At 65.1% G+C, this 20,961-nt stretch overlaps 1 protein-coding gene across 1 annotated transcript in view; it reads left to right on the forward strand.

Moving 5' to 3' along the window:
- HTRA3 (HtrA serine peptidase 3) overlaps positions 1-20,961 on the forward strand; it is a 33,161-nt gene that overhangs the window by 3,106 nt on the left and 9,094 nt on the right. Inside the window, exons 2-7 of the mRNA XM_040495528.1 lie at positions 6-174; positions 11,135-11,234; positions 13,981-14,203; positions 16,938-17,132; positions 17,768-17,800; positions 19,062-19,176. Coding sequence (XP_040351462.1) covers positions 6-174; positions 11,135-11,234; positions 13,981-14,203; positions 16,938-17,132; positions 17,768-17,800; positions 19,062-19,176 — 835 coding nt within the window. The remainder of the gene's footprint in view (positions 1-5; positions 175-11,134; positions 11,235-13,980; positions 14,204-16,937; positions 17,133-17,767; positions 17,801-19,061; positions 19,177-20,961) is intronic.

Raw genomic sequence — 20,961 nt, forward strand, 5'->3', positions numbered from 1 at the left:
GGGAGAGCCTGGAGTGCGCGCGCGGCGTGTGCCGCTGCCGCTGGGCGTACGCCGTGTGCGGCACCGACGGGCACACCTATGCCAGCGTGTGCGCGCTGCAGGCGGCCAGCCGGCGCGCGCTGCAGCTCTCCGGGACGCCCGTGCGCCAGCTGCAGAAGGGCGCCTGCCCGTCGGGTAAGCGAGGGGGGCGCGGGGTGGAAGGGGAGGCCCCTTCCGGGGAAACTGAGGCGCGGAGCTTGGAGGAGCCCGGAGGTCGGCCCAAGCTGGACATCGTGGGCAGGCCCGTTGGAAATCATCTAGCCAGACCCCTGGTCTTCCAGGTGGGGAAACTGAGGCCCAGGGTCACAGAAGTGGTTTAAAGGGGAAAGTCAGTGCTCTCCTGACCACCAAGGGGTCTGGTCTCATCAACACGTACCTGCCTTGCGTATCCTTTCCGCGGGTCCCGTATTCCTCTCTGCTCCGCCCCCGCGGGTGTTGGGTGGAAGGCAGTCTTTCCTGGTCTTACATCTCACCCAGTCCGGATGTTCTCTTGAGCGACATCCAGCGTTCTCTTTCTTTTGAGCTGGTCTTAGAGTGCCGGTCTCCAGAGGGCTGTTGGGAATGGTGATGGAGCATGTGGGGTCTCTGCGCGGCTCGGGGCCTCCTGGGACAGGCTGCTGAGGCAGGAAATTCCTCTGTCCCTCCAAACCCCAGGACGACCTCCCCCCACCCGGAGCTGGCCCAGGGCTGCTTCTTGCCACACAGCTGGACCCTGTGCGTGGAAGAAAATGCTAGAAAACCCTGCCGTCCCTTTATCTGTTTGGGGCGCCTCCTAGGAAGGCGTTGGTCCAATAGGTACTTGGGGTCGCGGTGTGCTGGGCGCTGAGCCCCAAGGTCAGGGGGATGAGTCAAGCCCTGTGTGGGCCCTCGTTTCATAGCCTCAGGGCGGGAGACGCTAACCTCGAGGACAGGCTTGTGGCCCTGGGAGCCCCGTGGGGAGTATATCACCTGCAGCGCTTCAGGGATGAGAAGCATCCGAACTGAATCTCACGCCAGGGACGGATGTTCCAGGCGGCGGTAGGGAAGGGCTCTCCGGGAACAGGGAGTAGTGTGCGCGCGAGCGCGTGTGTGTGCGTGTGTGTGTGTGTGTGTGTGCGCGTGTGACACCCAGGGCTGACACTTATGAGTGGCCATAAGTGTCGTGCCAATGGCTTGGACTCCATCTTGCAGGCCGGACTTCCCCAGTTGATGCCTGAGTCTGTCAGAAGTTCCGGGGACACCTGCGGTCAGACGCCCCCTCCCCACACACCACACACACAAAAATAATAAAACCCAGTGTTTTCCAAGAAGGTGTCAGCAGAGCACATATGACCTCCTGGCACACGGGGGTTCCGAGGAACCCGGTCCGGGAAACACTAGATAGGCCTAAGTGTGATTGTTTGGGGGAGCCAGTGAAGGGCTTGGAGGGAGGTGAGGGTGATATGGTCAGGCTTGTGTTTAGATGGTGCCCAGGAGAGTGAGGGATGAGAGCCCGGTGCCGGGCAAAGTCCCAGAGACGGGTGGTGGGTATTTAGACACTGCCCCCTCGCGGGTGGCCCATCCGCCCTGGGGCTTGGGACTGGCGGGCCCATCTCAGGCCACGCCGATGCCTCTGAGACACAGGGGGCTCGGGGCGGGGCTGGAGCCTTCCCACTACGGCGTGGTTGTGTCCACGGGCACCCCCCCCAACCCTGACTCCCGCATGTGGGGGGCGCTCTTAGAATAAGGCTCCAGGGCTGGGGGCAGGGAAGGCAGGGAGGTTGGAGGCCGTCTGAGCATTTGGAAACCCTCATTTCTTGACTGATCGAGTCCACATTTGTAACGTACCTTCCCTGTGTGTCCAGCTGGCCCCCCGGCTGGTGGCAAGGGCGCTGGGATGGGGCCGACCCTGTCCACGCCCTGCCCTGGAGACACCTGAGGGTCGGGGAGACATGTGGGAGAGTGAGAACAGGGCAAGACCCTGAAGGCAGACAGGTGCACAGGTCGCTCGGTGCACGGGGGGCGGCTGCCAGCGCGGGGGTCACGGGCTGGGGCGCCACCGCGTGGCCTCAGGCAGCTTGCTTACCGCCCCCCTTCCCATCTGATGACAGTGAGGCTGACTGACGGTAGCAGCCGCCGGGGAGAGCGGGGGCGGGGACTGACGGCCGAGGTGCGTGGGCACGTGCCCCTGATGGGTAATCCGCAGACCGTGTGTTAGTTCCCCGTGTTACTGTCGCTGCCAGGACTCCTGCCCCCACCCCCACCCCCGTCTCTGTTTCAGGCGGGGAGTCAGCTTCTGTGCCGAGCCGTGGACGGTGAGCGGGAGCTCTCCCAGCAAAGGAGGGGGCGGCGGGAGGGACGCAGCACAGCAGAGGCAGAGGGCAAGGTCCCCCGGGCACGGGACCCTGTGAGCCTCGGGGTGGGGGGAGCGGGGGCCTTAAAGCGCGGGGCTGGGGTCCGTGAGCACCGTTCGCGCAGTGCGGCCCCGCCCTCACTCCTGGCCCTTGTGCCGTCATCGCCCCCCCAGGTACAGGGACCTCAGACACCCAGGTCTCTGCCGGCTGCGCGTGCAGAATCCCGACCTTGCGGAATCCTTGCTGCGCCGGGGTCTCGGGCCAGCGCCGTCTCATCGGGCCTTGCCAGTCTGGCCCTTCAGTCACCGCAGAGGCGCTCAGTGAGGCAGGGAGAGGTCAAGGGGGCCTGAGGCCACTTGTTCGGGCCTCGGCTCTGGCTGGCTTGGAAAGCGGCACCATCGTGGGTGCCGGGCTCCGTTCTGCAGGCAGGGGACCGCAGGGCCCCGGGGGGCCTGGAGTCAGGTGGGCTCCACTGGGCTCGGCCGCCATAGAGCAGCATCCTCCCTACCCCCGCCCTCCCAAGGGTCCAGCCAGAAGGCGCCGGGTGATGTCTACACATGAGGGCAGGTGAGGCACTGCCCAGCCCGGGCATTTCTGCACAGAATTCCCGCCCGCTGTCCCCTCGCTGGGCCCGCCCTCAGACGCACGGCGCTGATGACTCGGGGCCAGTCTCCAGCGCCCGCCTCTTCCCGGGGCCGGAGTCCTGCATCCCTGCCGGCTGTGGTCCTCTACCGGGAAGTCTAGGCCAGGAGTGTTTGTCACCCTCCCTCGTTCCTTACCTACCAGCCCCAGGCGAGTCTTCGGCCTGGAAACATCCCCCAAGCCACCAGTGCCCTACTAGTCCCCGCACCGCTGGCCTCCCCCGCTCACCTCCCTCATCCTCCCTCCCGCCACCCCTCCATGTGGCAGCCAGGATGGCCTTGGTAAATCCATTCTGCCCGTCACCAGCAGGACCCCCTCGGCAGCTCCCCGACACTGACCCGACCCCCGAGGCCCTGTGCCGTCTGGTCCCCCCACCCCATTCCGCACGGCCACCTCATCCTCCGTGCTCCAGCCTGCCCTTCTCCCCACCTCAGGGCCCTTGCACATGCTGTGCCTGCAGCCCAAGTGCCCATTTTCTCACTTTCATGTGGCCACGTCCTCATCTGTCTGGACCTGGACGACCCCCCACCCCTGAGCTGCCTTCCCTGATCACCGCACCTTGCAACCCCCTCATTAGCCTCACGAGCACACCCCGGGGCCCCTCTAGACCCTCACATCACCTCTCTGACCCGGATCATCTGCCTTATTTCCATCCCCACCCTCCTCGCATACCCCCAGCGATGGGGCCTCACCACCTTTCCGGGAGCTTTGCGTTTTCCCATCTCCACGGTAGACAGAACCACTCCCTGGCGTGAATACCTGTCTGTCGCCGGGATGATAAACACAGACGTAAATGTGCTCCTTGTGTCCCTGGAGGGAGGAGGCTCCCTTTTGCACTTAGCCAGAGTGCCTGCCCCTCAAGGCCTCTCTGCCCACCCCTGCAGACGAATGGGCCTTGGTGCGTACAATTAATTCAAAACCTAGAGCCCAAGGGCAGCGTACGACTTGGCCTTTAGGAATCCGTGTTCCGTGTGCGACCCCGGTGCAGGTTCAGACGGCGTCTCTCCCTTGTTTTATGTATTTTTTTTTTATAATTTTTTTTTCAACGTTTATTTATTTTTGGGACAGAGAGAGACAGAGCATGAACGGGGTAGGGGCAGAGAGAGAGGGAGACACAGAATCGGAAACAGGCTCCAGGCTCCGAGCCATCGGCCCAGAGCCCGACGCGGGGCTCGAACTCACGCGAGATCACGCGCGATCACGCGAGATCGTGACCTGGCTGAAGTCGGACGCTCAACCGACTGCGCCACCCAGGCGCCCCTCTCCCTTGTTTTATGTATTAAGAGCTTTGGTTGGTGTTTGATTTTCATCCCCTTAGCAGCTTCCTGTGTGTGGAATTCTGCACTGGGGACCAGGCAGGATGACGCTCCCCGCCCCCCCCCCACCCCGCTCCCTGCACCCTGGACGGCAGGGCTGAGACACAGCTTCTGGTGGCTCCTGAGCCAGGCGCCCCCCCAGAGAGGAGCCTGAGACCCGGGGTGCCGTGCAGCTGGCCTTCGCCGACCAGGCCGGGCCCGGGAAGCACCCTCACCCCCTGTGCTCCCGGCGTAAGCCTAGAGGCGCGGCCGGGACCCCACAGCAACCCCTGGGGTCTGCCCGCTCGGGCGTCTCCACTTGCCACACGCACCTGCACGCAGCGGCCCCGGGGGGAGTGACGAGACTGGGACCTCCCTGCAAAAGCCCAGCCGTGGCTCCCACTGCCTTCAAGACCCAGCACTGACTTGTGCTGCAGCCTGGCCTCCCCTTTCCTGCCGGGCCCCACCACCATTAGCAGATCGCCCACGAAATCCCCATCCTGTCTTGCGAGGGACAGATGACTACGTGTGGAATCCAGGTGAGGGGGAAACCGCCTCCAGAATTGGGGAAGGGTAGGTTAGGAAGGGCTTCCTGGAGGAGGTGGCACGTAAACGGCCATGAAGAGGTGGGCAGGGAGAGCGCAGGAGCTGGGAGGGTGGCCCGTCGTCAGGAGGGGCGGAGCTCAAGGGTTATGAGTGACACGTGTGCAGAAGGGTGCAGGGGCCCAGCTTGGGGGCGCGGGGGGCGGTGCCCTGGTGGGGAGGGCCGATGCGGCTGGAGCGAGGGTGACAGCTGAGGGCCTGAGGGTCCCTGATGGGCGTCGGGGTTGGGTTGGTGGGGGAGTGACAGGATGGCGGGGGCCCCTGGAGTCAGGGCCGCTGGAGGAGCGGGTCCGGAGAGGCAAGGTGTTAGGTGCAGATCAGGTGCTGGGGCCACTCTGGTGTAGACGGTGTCCGGGGCGGGGGCAGGGTTCCAAGAGACCGGCTGACGAACAACCGCGTCCGTGCGCAGGGGCCGTGTCGCTGGGTCTGCCTCGTCGGGCACGCACGGCCTCGCTTCCGGACGGGCCGCGGGCCCTCTCCGGCCTGTGGTGGCCCTCCGCGACCCGTGAGGCCGGTGGAGCGGTGGGCCCCGCCCAGATCCGAAGCCCCGTCCTTGCCTCCGGGTTCGTATCCTCGGGGAACCAGGGCAGACACGCAGCCACGTGAGGGTGACCGGAGCTGCGCGGCTCAGCCAGACGAGCCCTGTGCTGGGTGAGCTGGACCCACGGTGTTCCAGGCTCCACCCGCTGGCTCCACGCAGCTGACGGGCACCCCTCAGTCGTCTGCCAGCTCACCCGCCTACCAGGAGCTCTGGGGGGGACGGGGTCCAGCCACACTCGCGCGGCCTCCCCAGGGGCCTGGGGTTTGCACAAACCAGACAAGGAAGTGGGCGGGCGCCTGGCGGAGTGAGCGCTGTGTCCTGCCCAAGGGTCTCAGACCTCCTCCCGGGCCTTGCTTTGAGGGAGGAAGGCCCCCAGGTTCCCCAAGGTCAAGGGGGAGACGCCAGGCTTGTGCTTCAGGCTGTCAAAGCCTTACACACACATTCTTGAGGTCTTATTTTCATGGCCCGTTAGAAGAAAAAGCTTAGCGGGGGCATCGAGCTACCCCAGCTGGGGAGGGACAGCTCTGCCCACGCCCAGATTCCCCTGATTTTCCATGTGCTGTTCCGCACGCGAGGCAGACCTCCAGCGCCTTGGGGAAGTGGCTTTTCTGTCTGATTTTGATAAGGTTGTTAAATAAGCAGGTAAGAAAGAGAATGAAGTCGCAGGTCCCTTGTCCTCAGTGCAGCAAAGGTGTGGCCAGGATGCATGTATGTGTGCCCCACACCGAACACCGGGTCTAGAGGCAGAGGGGGAGCAGGTGAACCCTTGGAGATGTGCAGTGTCCGACCTGCCCAACTGTATGCTTTCACCCTGGAGCGCGTGACGAGCGACCCTGTTCGGTTCTCAGGGCTGAGTCCCAGCTACACCACCTGTAGGTCTCCTAAGCTCTCCGCGCCCCAGATCCCTCATCTGTGAAGTGGGGATGGCAGTGGTGTCCTTCCCGCTGGGCCACTGAGCAGTCAGGCGAGGAGTCCAAAGCGCTTGGCACAGCGTGAGGGCTAACAGCCCTGAGTGCCAGCAGACTGAGTGCCGACGGCTGGGTGTTCCTGCCGTAGCCGTGAGGGTGAAGGAGAGGTAGGTAGTCGAGGAAGAGAAGGTGCCGGAAGGCAATGTCTGTGGAAGGGCCGCCACATGCCCCGGGGACTTCCCAGGACCCGGCTGGGAAGCCTGAGCCCAGAGGAGCCGCTGATGGACCCGTCAGGGCCGGGAGGGCTTCCTGTCGGGGGCGGCCCGGGGGCCGAGCACACCTTGGCTTCCGTGGCGACTGGCCTGCATACCCACCTTGAAAAAGTCCAGACAGGCCGGTGGGAGGGCCTCTCCTCCGTGATGTTGGCACGTTAGAGGAGCCAGGCTGGCCCCAAGGCGAGGACTGGCCGGGCCAGGCGCCCCTGGGCAGGACAGCCAGGTGCAGTGGCTGAGGACCAGCCCGGGACAGAGGAGGTACCTGGGGTCAGCATCAAGGGACCCGGCTCTGGGCCCTGGCGGGGGTGTTCTCCTGGCCTGTAAAATGGGCAGAGACACCTGCCTTGAAGAACGGTCACAAGAGTTCACCGGACCACGGGCCCGGAGCCCGTGGATGGCGGCCGTGGGGAGGGACCCACGGGGGAGGAGGCCTGCATTCCAGGGACAGGCGCCTGGGGCCCCAGGGCCACGGACAGCGGTGCTGGTGCCCCTGGGAGCCCCAGTGGGACCGGAAGCCCCCGTTCCTGGCTCTGGGGGCTAATTAGACCCTGGAGGCGGCCCCTGGGGCTTCAGAGCCCGCCCCAGATGGGTGGGTGCGGCCTGCAGGTGGGGGCTGGGGGCCGTGGGGGGTCCCCTGGGACAGCGCCCCGGTCCCTGTAGAACATCCATGCACCCCCCCCCCCTTGCTCATTCACTCATTGTCTCACTGCTCCCTGCTCAGTGCTGTGGATTGGGGCGCCCAGGCCATGGGGACAGAAGGACATGCCTCAGCAAGGGAGGTGTTACAAGGCGCTGTGGGACCCAGAGGGGTGACAGTGGTCACTGAGCCCGCCAAGTCGGGGCAGGCTCCCCAGAGGAGGTGTGCGGGCCTGGGCTGGAGGGACGAGGGAAGGGAGCCGGGGGCCCAGAGGGGAGAGCGACAGGCGCAGGTAGAACCTGGGCCTCGAAGGCACCGCTGAGACGTCGTCATCTGGTCTGCAAGCTGTGTTCAGCATTACGGACGCATAGGCCCAGGCTTTGCGGTCATCTGCCGACGGCCCTTCCATCCCAGTTCACAGCTAACCACGGCATGACAGGTGGCGGCTTCTTCTGATGGAATAAAGGCAATGACCTCAGAGAGGGCCAAAACTGGGTCTCAGTGCCTGTTATGCGCTGGAGGGGTAATGCATAGTCGGGCAGGCTGCGCGCTGCCCAACTCCAAGGGAAGCCAGTCATGCTGAGACCTTTGTTAGTCACGGTCCTGGGCTTGTGCAGTCCACAGCCTGTGTAACACTATAAGGCGGCCCGGTGGGATGTCTGGGCTAGTCACTTTCCCACTCTGGGCCTTGGTCTCCCCCTCTGCTGTTCCGTGGCAGTATGGCTGTCCAGAATTGGCACATAGTGAAGTCCTCTCTCGGGGTTTGCCACTGTCCCCGAGCCCTCCAGGGAGCTCGGCCACGCCAGGGTGTTGGGGTGGAGCCCTGACGCCCAGCTTCTCTCCCTGCCAACCCTTGTCCCGGTCCGTCCCATCCTGGCTGTGTCCCTTCCTCTCCCGGGAGGCCCCACTGGACACCTGGCCTCGATTGCTTTGCCGTGTCAAATTCCGCACGAACTGGACCTTCCAGAGCCCGTGGGTCACAGTTTATTTTTGAAAACAAAACACGACAACAACAACGACAAAGGCTAACGGCTGAATCTGGTGGGGACTGACTGTTGACTTCAGAACTTTGGCTGGAGGAGGGGGTGGGGTGGGGGTTGTCAAAAGCCCAAATAAACAGAGTCTGCTTTCCAGCCGTGGGGCCCACGGTTTTCATGTGGAAAGAGGCTGTGGGAACCGAGTCCTCCCTTCCCACTGATTCATGGGGTGATTCATCTGTGTGTAGGGAGGAGGACCAGGAAACAGGCCTGCCCCGCCCCACCACCCCCTCCCCACCGCCCACCCCGGGGCCCTGCTTAAAGGGACAGGGCCCGGCGGGGCTCTAGTCATCAGCTGGCTGACCCACGAGCCTCGGAGGGGTGCCCCGCGCTCTGGGTCAGGGAGGACTCAGGCTCTGAAGTCCCTGGGACCCGGATTGGGGCACCTCTGGGCTTTGCTGTGCCCCATCCCCCGTCACGCTGTGCTGTGCCCAACTCGGCTGAACTCAGGTGCACACAGAGGCGCTCGGCCCGCGTGGCTTGAATATACCCCGCATGAGAGGCAGGGCCGTGGGTGGGGCGTTACACTGGGAACCCCAGGAGGGAGAGACTCATGCTGGCTGGAAGGAGCCTGCCGGGGGGACTGCCTGGAGGAGACGGCACTGGAATTGTGCCCGGGACAAGCTGGCGCGTCCTGCGGGGGGAAGTGGGGAATGGTCTGTGCAGGTGAGGCACAGAACGGTGGGTGATGGAGCAGAGACTGGGGGTAAGTGGCCCAACAGGTTACACAGCAGGGAGAGGGTGACCCTTGACTGGGCCCTCGGGGACTGGCCGCCCCAGCAGAGCACGGTGGGCGCGAGCCTCGGCCGGGGAAACCCGGAAGACCCTGCCAAACGCCCACCCGGTGGAAGAGACAAGGGCCTGGGGTCGGGGTCCTCTGAGGTCCCCAGGGCACAGGAACTGCCCGGCCAGGAACGTCTCGTCAGAGACTGGAACCTGGACAGGGCAGCAGACTCTGTGGCTGGTTTCCTTCCCTGTGCCCGGAGGCCAGAGTATGACGTGGGCTCCCAGGGGGGGGTTGCCTCGAGGTGGAGAGGGCAGAGCTGGGCTCAGCCCCCCCAGCTGACTGGCGGCCTCGGTCGCAGAGCGTCAGGGAAAATTAGCGATCCCGCGTGGAGATACAGACTCCGACCGCGATGGCATGCTGGGAGCGTGGAAGGAACCCTGGCCCACAGTGGGCCCTGCCCCAAGGCCCCCGTTAATGTGAGCTCTGAGCCCTACACCCCGCCCCTCCGAGGGTTTTGCCACCCGGAAGAAGAGGGCTCCCAGGCCGTAGCCCCAGGCCGCCTGCGTTTTGATGGGTGAGGGGCCTCGCGGTGGCCGGCGGGCTCTGGCCACCCCGGACAGGCAGCCTTTGATTCAGGCTGACCACGGTGGCCTGGGCCCCCCTGTCCAGCGCCCACTGCCTGGCTGAGAAGCAGACATCACAGAACCGGCGGGGGGGGGGGGTCTCCTCCCCACCTCTGACCTTGGACCCCGAGGGAAGCTCTCTCCAGTTCAGGCATAACGGACACTCGGGGCCCCTAAGGAGGAGAGCCCTCGGCCTGCGCTCAGAACCTGCCTTCTCTAACTAGAGACGCGTCTCCAGGCAAGAGGACTGAGCTCAGGGAGCCACAGTTCTCCCACCTTTAAGATGGGGGCAGCGCCCCCTGCCCTGGCCGTCTCCTGGACGTGGGGAGACGAGTCGGGGTGTGGAGAGCCCTGCATTTGCCCCAGATGTTTATGCAGCACCGATGATGGCTACACTCGCCTTACCTCCTGTCCCTCTGGGCAAAACGGAAAAAATCCGGATTCTCACTCAACCCTGATGACCCCTCACCTCCCAGAACTGGACTTCACGGGCCGAGTCCTCTTTGCTCGCCAGCACCAGTCCCGGGGTGCAGGGTTAGGCTCACAAGTCACATCCGTACCCGGTTCCCACAGGTCGGGGGTGGGGGGGGGCACCTTCAGCCTCATTTTCAGACTAGGAGTCAAGGCCCAGAGAGGGTGAGTGATTTGCCTGAAGCCACACGGCCGGAAGTGGGGCTGCCCAGCCAAGCCCGGCCTGCGGGACTCCCAGCACTCGGCTCATTCGGGGAGCCGCTTACAAGCAGTGCTGGGCGGGCCCGGTTCCAGGTACCGCCAGCCTCTGGCTGCGACCGGAGAGAGCTCAGCACATGCCCGAGCAGGGAGACCGAAGGGGTGTGGGCCCGGTGCCACCCACATCCCTCAGGCCTGCGGTCCCGGCAGGCGGTGGCCCCCACTGCTGACAGCGGCAGAAATCTGAGCCGGCAAAGGTTCCAGGGGGTTCATGAACCGCCTGGAAAGCCGGACTGGGGTCCGGCCAAGTTGGATGGGGGGCCCTGGCGACGCAGACATCCGGAGTCCCGCGGGGCCTGGGAGGGGGCCACCCCAGGGCCAGACCGGGGCAGCTCCGAAGGGATGGCCGGGGACCTCTGCTGTCACCTTGCCCGATCGCGGCACTAGCACGGGCTGGAGGACGGGCCAGAGCCGGCGGGGGAGGGGACGGTGGCCTCACGCCAGGGCATTGCTCTGGGTGAGGGCCCAGGGGGCTGGCTCGGGTCTGGCTCAAGTGTCACGTCAGGATAAGTGTCCTGACATCTCTGAGCCTCCCGGCCCACCCGGTGGTATGGCGTCCAGTGAGGAGACTCCACAGTAACCATTCTTGGGACGAGGGAGCCCCCTCCCAAATATCTGGGTGTCACCGGGCTGAGTGTCGGGCATCCCTGAGGGGCTCTGAGCCTGGGGGGGGGGCCTCGCTGGAGCAGGGGGGGGGGCGGGGTTCGGGGCACCGCTGGCGGTGTCTGGGTCTCATCAATGCGCCTGGTTGTTCCCGCCAGCGCAGGTCTCCACCAGCTGACCAGCCCGAGGTACAAGTTCAACTTCATCGCGGACGTGGTGGAGAAGATCGCGCCGGCCGTGGTCCATATAGAGCTCTTCCTGAGGTGTGCGAACCCCTCCCGGGCACCCCCCACCCCCGTTCTAGCACGGGGTTGGTCGAAGCCAAGCGCACGTGGGGTCCGGCAGACCTCCCCGACACCTCCAACTGCTGACACCCTTGGGGAGGGCGGCCCCTCTCTGACTCTGGTCTCCCCGCCAAGGGGGGGATACCGACCTCATAGCGCCAGGGCGTGCTAAGCAGGCGCACCGCGGAGTCAGCTCTGGTGGCCCTGAGACTGTCAGAGCTGCTTCTGGGAAGCTCTGGGGCCCCAACGGCTGATCGCTCAGGGCAGTCCTGAGGTCTCCCGGGGCGTCCTGTACTCCCCAGAGAGAAGACGCTGACAGTGCGACGTCTCACGTTCAGGGTTCCTCTTCCTTGTCTTAACCTCGTGGCCCCTGTGCGGGAGGGGGCCTCCAGACAGCCCAGATTAGGCATGCAGGACCAGAGCCCCGTTCCCCAGCACGCTGTCCCGAGGGGTGGAGGCCGGCCGGTGCCATTATGCCAACACCGAGGCGCAGAGGACCGGGTGGCCCCCGGTCCCTGGGGGTGGGCAGAATCCCCCACACCCCGATTCCTGGCCCCAGCACGGGGCTCCCTGCTCCCTGGGCGTGGAGCTTGCCCGGGGGGAGACCTCGCTCCTGGACATCACTGCCCCCCATCTCTGGAGGGTGAGGACAGTGCTCACCCCTGATGGTGCTCCACGCGGCAAGCCACCAAGGGCATGAGCTCACTGTCGGAAAAGCAGTATCCCTGGACACCTGCCATGTGCTCCGAGCCCCCTCAGCTGCTTTGCCTGTATCTGTCTAAGCAGCCTTGGTGAATGCCCACCTCTTAGTGGAGACAGCCGGGCACTCACAGGAGTCACCCCGAGTCAGGCCCGGGGGCCCCGCCCCTCAGTGCTGACTGAGACTGTACCCCGACAGACTGCTGTCCCTCAGGGCTGAGCCCCAGAAGCTAAGCTTTGATGTTCCCATTTTCTGGGTGTGGAGCAGAGGCCTGGAAACGTCTCTGAGCTCACAGAGCGGCTGAGTGCCAAGTCGGGGTTTCACCCCAGGTCTCTCAGACCCCAGCGCTGACCCCTTACTGCCCTTTCTGCAACCTCCAGACCCTGAGACATATCATTGAGGAAATTATAACTGGACACACTAAGTGGTATGTCCCTGGCCTTGCCAGTGGCTCAGACGAGGACCGTGTATTTCCAGAAGGCTCCGGGCACCAGGCTTCGAGCCAGCCAATTGCTGACTGTAGCCCAGTCTGGCCAGGTGGCAATGCCATTGCCACATCAGCCTCCGAGGCCGATGTCCACGTGGGTGGGTGGACGAGACCGAGCGGGCAAGATCCCAGACACAGATGAGATGCTCATCAAGCTTGGGAGCCTTGACTGTGACCCCGGCCTGGGCGGGGAGGCCCCGGGGCTGCCTCGGGCCCGCCTCGGGCCCCTCCAGCAGACAAGTGCCGTGGGTGCAGGGGTGTGGCCAGGTGCAGCCCTCGCCCAGGGCCACACGGAGCTGGGGGGCGGGGGCAACGGCCCGTGTGAGTGGTCAGATCCCGTGGTCCCCCTGGGGCCGAGTGCCCAGGCTGCCTGCTTCAAACCCCTGCTCTGCCCTTTGCCTGCCTGACCCAGAGAAGTAGTTCAAGTCCTGGGCCTCAGTTTCCCCACCCGCAAACTGAAGGCCTCCTACCGTGTAGGGTAGTCGTGAGCATTAAATCACTCAGGGAGTCTGGCTCGGGGTGCCCGGTGGCCTTGGCTCTGGTCACCGGTCCTGCCCGCCGAGGTGGGTCTTGTGCAACCCTCACTTCCCTGAGAAAGCCCCCACCCTCGAGTTCCTTCTCTCCTGCCCCGTCCAGGCCCCTCGGGGGTCCCAGAGGCGACCCGCCCCAGAGAGGGTCCTGAGCCGCGGCCGTGGTTCCCTCTTGGCCCTGCGGGCGGCTGGGCGTGGTCACACATCAGGAAACTCTGACCCCTGACCGTTTGCTCCTGTTCACGGAGACAGAGGCCGGGCCCGGCGTCTGCTTGTGTCTGAGCACACACCCCGCCCTGCACCGTCCACTGTCCCCTCCGCCCCCTGAGTCCCCGGAAGGATGACACCTGGTGTCATCATGGAGCAGAGCCTGCCCCCCAGCGCTGCCTGTCACGCCGTCTGGGGCTTCCGGGCAGGTGCGGGGCAGGGGAGGGACCGGGCGGGGTGGGAACGCGACCACCCCAGCACTGCCCCTTCCCTGCACAGTCCGATCTGCCCCTCCGCGGAGAAGTACCCCCCTGGGGACCCCGGCACCTGCTGCGCTGTCCCCCAGCCCTGTTTGTTGAGTGGCTTCCTGCCCCCAGGCGCTTTGGACAACAGGCGTCACACCCAGCAGGGTAGATGCCCCATTTCCTAGCTGGGGAGACTGAGGCCTGCCCACGGCCAGGCAGGTAATGAGCGGGACGGCCCTGAGATTAGAGTGCCGGCCTGTCTGGCTCCAGCTCTGTGCCCGCCTGTCCTAACAGGCCTGCCAGGCGTGGGCCTCGTGTCCCTTCCCGGCAGACTGCAAGTCAGAGGTCACCGCCCCCCCTTGAGGCCGTGAAGAGGGCCCGGCGTTAAGTGAGCAGGCCAAGGCCGCAGCCGAAGGTGGCGGGGCTGGGCCTGAGGCCGGGGTGGGGGTGGGGGGCCCCGAACCGCATTCTCTTACCCCACACGGGGCTCCGCTCCCCTCCAGCAGGCCCCCGCCTGCCCTGAACCCCCCCCCCCGCCCGCACTCGCTCCCCGCAGACACCCCCTGTTTGGCCGCAATGTGCCCCTGTCCAGCGGCTCGGGCTTCATCATGTCGGAGGCCGGCCTGATCGTCACCAACGCCCACGTGGTGTCCACCTCCAATGCCGTCTCGGGCCGGCAACAACTCAAGGTGCAGCTGCAGAATGGAGACACGTACGAGGCCACCATCAAAGACATCGACAAGAAGTCGGACATCGCCACCATCCAGATCCACCCCAAGGTGAGTGGGCGGCGGGCGGGGCAGGGGCGCCTTCCCAGGCCCCAGCGCTCGGAGTCGCCTCGGCCCGACCTCCCTGTGGGACGCTCGGAGGAACCGAGGCCCAGCCACGGGGCGGGCCAGCCTAGAACCGGGGTCTCCAGACCCTCCGCCCCTGCTTCCTGAGCTGCCGTGTGCGAGCAGAGCCGGGCTGCCGCTCGCCAGCCAGCGATGTGCCCCCAAATCATTCGCGAAGGGGCGTCCTCCAAGGCCCAGGGACGCTGCCTGCGTCCCTCCCAGCTTACTCCAGGACAGGCAGCTTCCCCCGTGGGGCTGACGGGACGCTGGCCCGGAGCTCCGGGACATACGCCCCGGTCCCTCCACATCCCGTCCCCCCAGCTGGCCAGGCGGGGCCCACAGCGGGGCCACAGCCGTCCCGCGTCACCGCCAGGGGCTGGCACTGTGCCTGCGCCCCACCGCCCTTGACAGAAGGGGCGTCGGTGTCCTGCTGCTTCCGAGGGGACACTGAGGTCAGAGAGGTTAAGTCACTGCCCAAGGTCAGGCTAAGCCGGGGCAGGGCACGTCCAGTGTTGTGGTCGTGACTCTCGGTGAGGGCAGCCTGCCCCTGCCGTGAGGCCGGTGACCGGGCGGCTGTCTGCGCTGGTGAGTCTGGCTTGGCTGACTTGGAATCCGGCTTCCGCTCTTTCTGAATGAAAGTGTGTGGTTTTGGTGATAACGAATCTTTTGTGAGGAGGCTCCTTCTTGCCCGATCCAGGGAGGAGGAGAGGCTTATCCCAACGGGGACCCTTCCCCACTGCAGTTACTGAGCCCGGGGACACCACCTCCATTCTAAAGATGGGGAAACTGAGGCTGGGGTGGGGCACGGGGTGTGCTCAAAGACAGAGGCTGGCAAACGTCTTCGGTGAAGCTCCAGACAGTAAGCACTTCGAGGCTTTGTGGGGTCCGGGCCCTCTGGGGACGCCTCTCAACGACGCAGCCACCACAGGCCACACGAGCCCGTGGCCGTGTCCCCATAAAACTTTATTTACAAAACAGAAACAGGCAGCAGGCTGCAGTTGGCCCGAGGGCCACAGGGTGCAGCCCCTGCCGAGGACCCCCACAGGGTGACGCAGAGCCAGACTGGACCGCGGGTCTGGCGGTCGCCGGGTCTCTCCTGTTCCAGGCGCCGCGGCACAATCCCGAGGGGCACACGCAGCAGCTGTCCGCGGCCCCAGGGGCGGGTGGACTTTAGTAAGGACTGCACGACCTCCCAGCGGGAGCTGCCTCAGCCCCTGGGTCCCGCACGTGGTGGCCCCCCCAGTCTTGGGGGGGGCTGCGGCCCCGCGGCCACGCGGGCAGGTGAGGAAGGGCCGAGTGGAGCCCTGCCGGCTCGCCTCACCCCCGTTCACAGGTCCCCCCGTTTGTACTGGGAGCTGCCCTGGGACAGAAGACCTTAAGTGCCATGGTGGCTGGAGCAGAAAGAGGAGGCCACTGCCAGGGAGGAAAGGGGAGTGACCACACAGAACCGGGTGCTCAGAGGGTCCGAGGTGTGGGGGGTCCTTGCCCAGAGCTAGAGGGAGGCCCCCCGCGATCGGGACAGGACGGTCGCCGGCACGTTCTCTTAAAGCTTTCTGTCTGCAAGTGACTGCCATCCCCTGGGAGCCCCCAGAAGCAGTGCCCCTCCCCGGTGGCGGCCTCGGACGTAAGGGGTGCGACACCGAACCCCCAGATTCACGGAGGTGCTGGCGACGGGGCCTCGGCCACCGTGGATTCCACATTCGCCACTGTGCGCACTCGGGCACCTTAAGCCCGCTCAGGAGCACCCCCTCTGAGCGTGTCTCCTGCAGCTTCCGGAACACGGAGGCGACCCCAACGCGGCTGGCCCTCAGAGCTGCCGGCCCAGCCGTGGACTCAGACAGACAGACGGGCCGGCTCCACGTGAAACTGGAGTGGGCAGGCGTCTCCGTGGGCAGGGGGTGATGGCAGAGCTTGGCTGAGTCACCTCGCCGCTCTGGGCCTCAGTTTCCCTGTGTGTCTACATCGGGAGATCTGGTCGAGCTGGATCAAGGATTCCAAAACTAGGGCTCCAGAGCCCCTGCAGTCCTAGGCATCGGTCTGTGTGTGATGCATTTTTTTTTTAAACATTTTTTTTTTTTTAATTTTTTTTTCAACGTTTTTTATTTATTTTTGGGACAGAGAGAGACAGAGCATGAACGGGGGAGGGGCAGAGAGAGAGAGGGAGACACAGAATCGGAAACAGGCTCCAGGCTCTGAGCCATCAGCCCAGAGCCCGACGTGGGGCTCGAACTCACGGACCGCGAGATCGTGACCTGGCTGAAGTCGGACGCTTAACCGACTGCGCCACCCAGGCGCCCCTTGACGGCATTCGTAGCCCCTGTCAGACTTTCAGAGGGACCTGTGGCCACCGAACCACTGAGCTCGATGGCCTCAGAGGCTGTGCCCAGCCGGACCCCGTGGGCCTCCTCCCTGTGTGTGACCCCTGCAGCCCACCTGGGGACCCCCGTGGTCACTGGGGTGGCTGAGGCTCTGTTCCAAGGACTCCAGCCCGGGTCCCTCCTGCTACGGGTCAGCTGGAGGCCAGCCCGGCCTCCGTCTGAGTTGGCAGTTTGCCTTGCCCTCCACCCCCGATGGGTGTCGCCAGCCGCTCCGGCCCTCCTGGGACCGTCCCGGCCTGGATCTGGCTCCAGTCTCACCCAGGGCGGACAGCTGAGCCTCCCTCCCCGTGTCCCCCCTGCAGAAGATGCTCCCGGCCCTGCTGCTGGGCCACTCGGCAGACCTGCGGCCCGGCGAGTTTGTGGTGGCCATCGGCAGCCCGTTTGCCCTGCAGAACACGGTGACCACGGGCATCGTCAGCACGGCCCAGCGGGACGGCAAGGAGCTGGGCCTCCGGGACTCCGACATGGACTACATCCAGACGGACGCCATCATCAACGTGAGTCCTCGCGGGGCCTCCGGCGGGGCTCGCTCCCCGTCGCCCGGCCCGCGTGCTAGAAAGGTGCTTCTTTACGCTGAGCGGAGCCTGGACTCCCTGTGACTTCTGCACGCGGGCGCCAGGCCCGCCCTGGGAGTCGGCGGCTTCGTTCCTGACCCGGACCAGCCCTTGGGGGACGCAGAGGCGTAGCCGCGCCCGAACCACTCACCCTGTCAGCCTCGCTTTTCTCGTCCTCAGTGTTGCCACCGAATCGGGGGGCTCACGGCGCGCTCTGCCCAGGCGCCCCACACCCACCTCTCTGGTTTGCCGTGGTTCGGGCTCTTCTGGAAATGTCAGTCTTTGTAGAGACCCCTCGAGGCGGGTGGGGAAGAACTGTACCCCGTGAGGCGAATCTGGAGGCGTGTGGCGGGTGCAGAGGGCTCTGGCCCAGGCCAGACGGCGTCCACGTGGCCTCCGGGGCCTCAGCTTTCTCACCTGTGAAATGGGGGCGGGAGTGAGGCCTTTCGATGCTGTTGGGGGTAAAAATCCGAGTACCCGTCTTCTGTGCTGGTTAACAGGGAGGGCTCAGGAGACAGAGCTTCAGGAACCCGCGAGGGGCTCAGGGCTCAGCTAACGTCTCGTTTCCTCCCTTGCAGTACGGGAACTCCGGGGGACCCCTGGTGAACCTGGTGAGTGTCCCCAAGTCCTCCACTCACATGGCAGCACGGCCCCGAGGCGGGGATGGAACTTCGAAGATGCGCCTTGAAATTTCGCACCCGGTGGCTGGGCTGGGGGCCCCGGGGGAGGGCATGACCCCAAGTGCCTGTTGCCCTGCCCCCCCAAGCCCCCAGGGTTGCTGAGTAAGGGTGACCCAGAACGGCAGCCAGGCAGGGACCACATGCCCATCAAGGACCTGGGGCAGGGGAGACACAGGTCACGGCCGGTCACGGCTCTGGGCCCCCCATCCTGGCGTTTACGTGCGAGGGTGTGGGGGCGTCCTCGTTCCGTCCCGGCCCTGTTGGGTCACCCCTGCCCCAGGTCTGCCCTGGGCCCCAGAGTCAGGCTCATTCCCATCCCAGGGGAGATTTCCAGAATCAACCCAAAGTGCAGTTCAGAAATCAGTTCGGCTCTGGGCCCTGAGAATTGTTGGATGCCCTCCCGCCCTGGGGAGCTCCTGTGGGCAAGTGTGACGTGAGGAGCAGTGAGGGGGCTCTGCAGGGATGCAGGCAGGGAGGGCTTCCTGGAGGAGGGAGCATCTAACTTGCACCGTGGAGACCGAGGGTCCGGGGTTGAGAGGGACGTGCAGGAGAAAGATGGTCCGGGGAGCAGCACAGCACGAGCAGGAGGGGTCGGACGCTCAGCGGGACGAAGGCCGCAGCACTGGCGTTCGAGAAAGTTGTGCGGGTGGGCTTCAGGCTGGAGGCCAGAAAAGCCGGCGCAGGGGTGCGTGCTGGGTATGGAGAGGAGTGCCTTCCCGGGAGGGTGTCAAGAGCGAGGTGTGTCCGGGGCCCCGGCTGCAGCTTCGAGGGGTGCAGGGTGGGGGCGGCGGGGGAGGCCGGCTCCCAGGGCGCAGAGGGGGCGGGTGACGCCGGAGCCGCCCCGACCTCACGCCCCCAGTCGCGCTTCTGGAAGGAAGGCAGAGAGGGGCGCATACGCCTCATCACCCCCCGTCTGGGCTCCCGGGATGCTGCTGGGGGTGTCCTCCTCGCGGGGTGGACCGCGAGCTACCGTACAGACACTCTCTGGCGAGGGAGAGGAGGGGTCCGGCTTGGAGGGAGCGGTGGGGGGGGGGGGGTCCCAGGCCCGGAGGCGAACCCCGGAGCGCCTTTCCCGGACAGCTTCCGGGAGCCCCTCGGGGGCGGTGACGGCCGGTCGGCCACGGGAACCGGGCGGCGGCCACGGGGCTCGGGCTGCCCAGGTGACCGCCCCCTCGGACGGCCCCCCGCACAGGACGGAGAGGTCATCGGCATCAACACGCTCAAGGTTGCGGCCGGCATCTCCTTCGCCATCCCCTCGGACCGCATCACACGCTTCCTCACGGAGTTCCAGGACAGGCACGCCAAAGGTACGGTGCCGCCCCGGGGGCTGCCGGGGCAGGGACGCCGGCCTTCCGAGCTGTCCCCCGGCACCCTGGGGCCCCCGCCCGCTCAGCCACGGCCTCCTTCTCTGTCCCCCCCGCCTCGTGCTTCTTGTCCACGTGCAACCCCCACCACGCGAGACTGTCCCCTTCTGGCTGCGTCCCCCACCCGCCACCTGCCTCCAGCGACCTGGGCTCCCCAGGCTCCACTTCTCTGGGCGGCTGCAGACTCGTCCGTCTGTCCTCCCTCCCTCCCTTCCTCCCTTCCTTCCTTCCTTCCTCTCTCCCTCCCTCCTTTCCTTCCTCCCACCCACCCATCCCCGCACACTGCCCTCTCAGTCTGCTGGTCGGGTCGACTGCCCGGGAGGGTAGCCTCAACTCCAAAGCGGTGGTGCCCAAGCCCCTGATCCTTGGAAGTCATGTTCTCTCAGCCCCTTCTCTCCATCCGCATCCACACAGGGATGTCCAGCCTCCCCTGCCCGCTTCTGGACAGCCAGGGGCATCCACCCGGTGCGGGCCTTGGCCAGGCACAGGTGACTCCCCAGTGAGGGCCTGCCAAGCGCCTTCTTACAGTTGGTGGCCACGGCTGTTCTCCAAAGTAGGGTCGTGTCTCCTGATCTCAGGAGCTTTCCTGGCGGCCTCGACGCTCCTGCCTTTCATTTTAGCCCAAGTGAGCACCTCCCTCCAGCCGTTTTGTCTCCCGCGCCCACCTGCTCGCCGCCCAGGCCTCCCCCCACCGCCACTCCCACCTTCAGACTGCTCCCCTGTCTCCTCCCAGCCCCCTCACCAGCAGTTCGCTGAGAGCAGGGGGCCTCTTCGTGCTTGCCCCGTCCCCAACGGTCCCACCAGCCAAGCACTCGGAACCCAGTGCAGCTGCGACCGGTGCCGTGAGGGCTGGTCACCTGAAGAACTACTCTCGAGCGAGAACACCGTTTGGTTCGTCGGGGGCCCTTGTGTGAAGACGGCCTGGAGCCAGGGCAGAGCCGGCCTTCCCTAGAGAGGCTGACAGCCTCTTCTCTTAGACAGGGGGCCATCTAACCCTTTGGAGCCCTTTACTCCTTGGCTGCTGGGGAGCTCAGGACTTAGCCCAGGGCTTCACCTTTGAGCTGTCACAGCCTTGGTCCTTTCCCTAGTAGCTGAGTGTCTCTGGTGTAACTGCCCTCTGCCCCAACGGTGCCTTTGGCCTTGGCCGCCTCCTGGAAATCGGTGGGTCTGCATGTGGTGCAGGTTGAGTCGTCAGATGACTGTTCCGGGAAACTGGATGGTCGTGTCTCCTCGCTTCTTGCCCTGTTCCTCTCTGCTCTCGGGCCAGAGCCCGCCGGGGGCCACCAGGGTTCATTCCTTTGTTGTGACCGTCCCCCGGACACCCTGGGAAACAGTCATCCCCTGCCCCCAGAGCTGTCACCTCCCCTAGGACATGTGGACTAATCAAAGAGCCCAGTAATTCTTAGCGGGGTGACTGAATCTATAATTTAAAACCTTTGAGCTTGACGTGTTCACTCTTGCCTTTTTTTTTTTCTTAATAAAACTTTCAAAATATGTAAGCCCAGTTAATCTAAAATTCTTTAAAAGGCGAAAGATTTATACGATCTGAAGAGAAACCAGAGTATAATCCAAAGTTCTTTAAAACAGACCATCCTTAAGTTAAATTCGGGAGATGTCAAGGAGCACTTCTTGGTCCTGTCTCAGCTTCGGGGCTCACGAGGGTTTGGGGTTCAGCCAGCCTTGGGACTTGCGCGCACCCCCAGGGCTGCTTGGCTGGAGGGTTGGCCG

The sequence above is a fragment of the Herpailurus yagouaroundi genome, unplaced genomic scaffold, assembly GCF_014898765.1.
Source record: "Herpailurus yagouaroundi ecotype Mexico unplaced genomic scaffold, PumYag 28, whole genome shotgun sequence".
Lineage (NCBI taxonomy): Eukaryota > Metazoa > Chordata > Mammalia > Carnivora > Felidae > Herpailurus > Herpailurus yagouaroundi.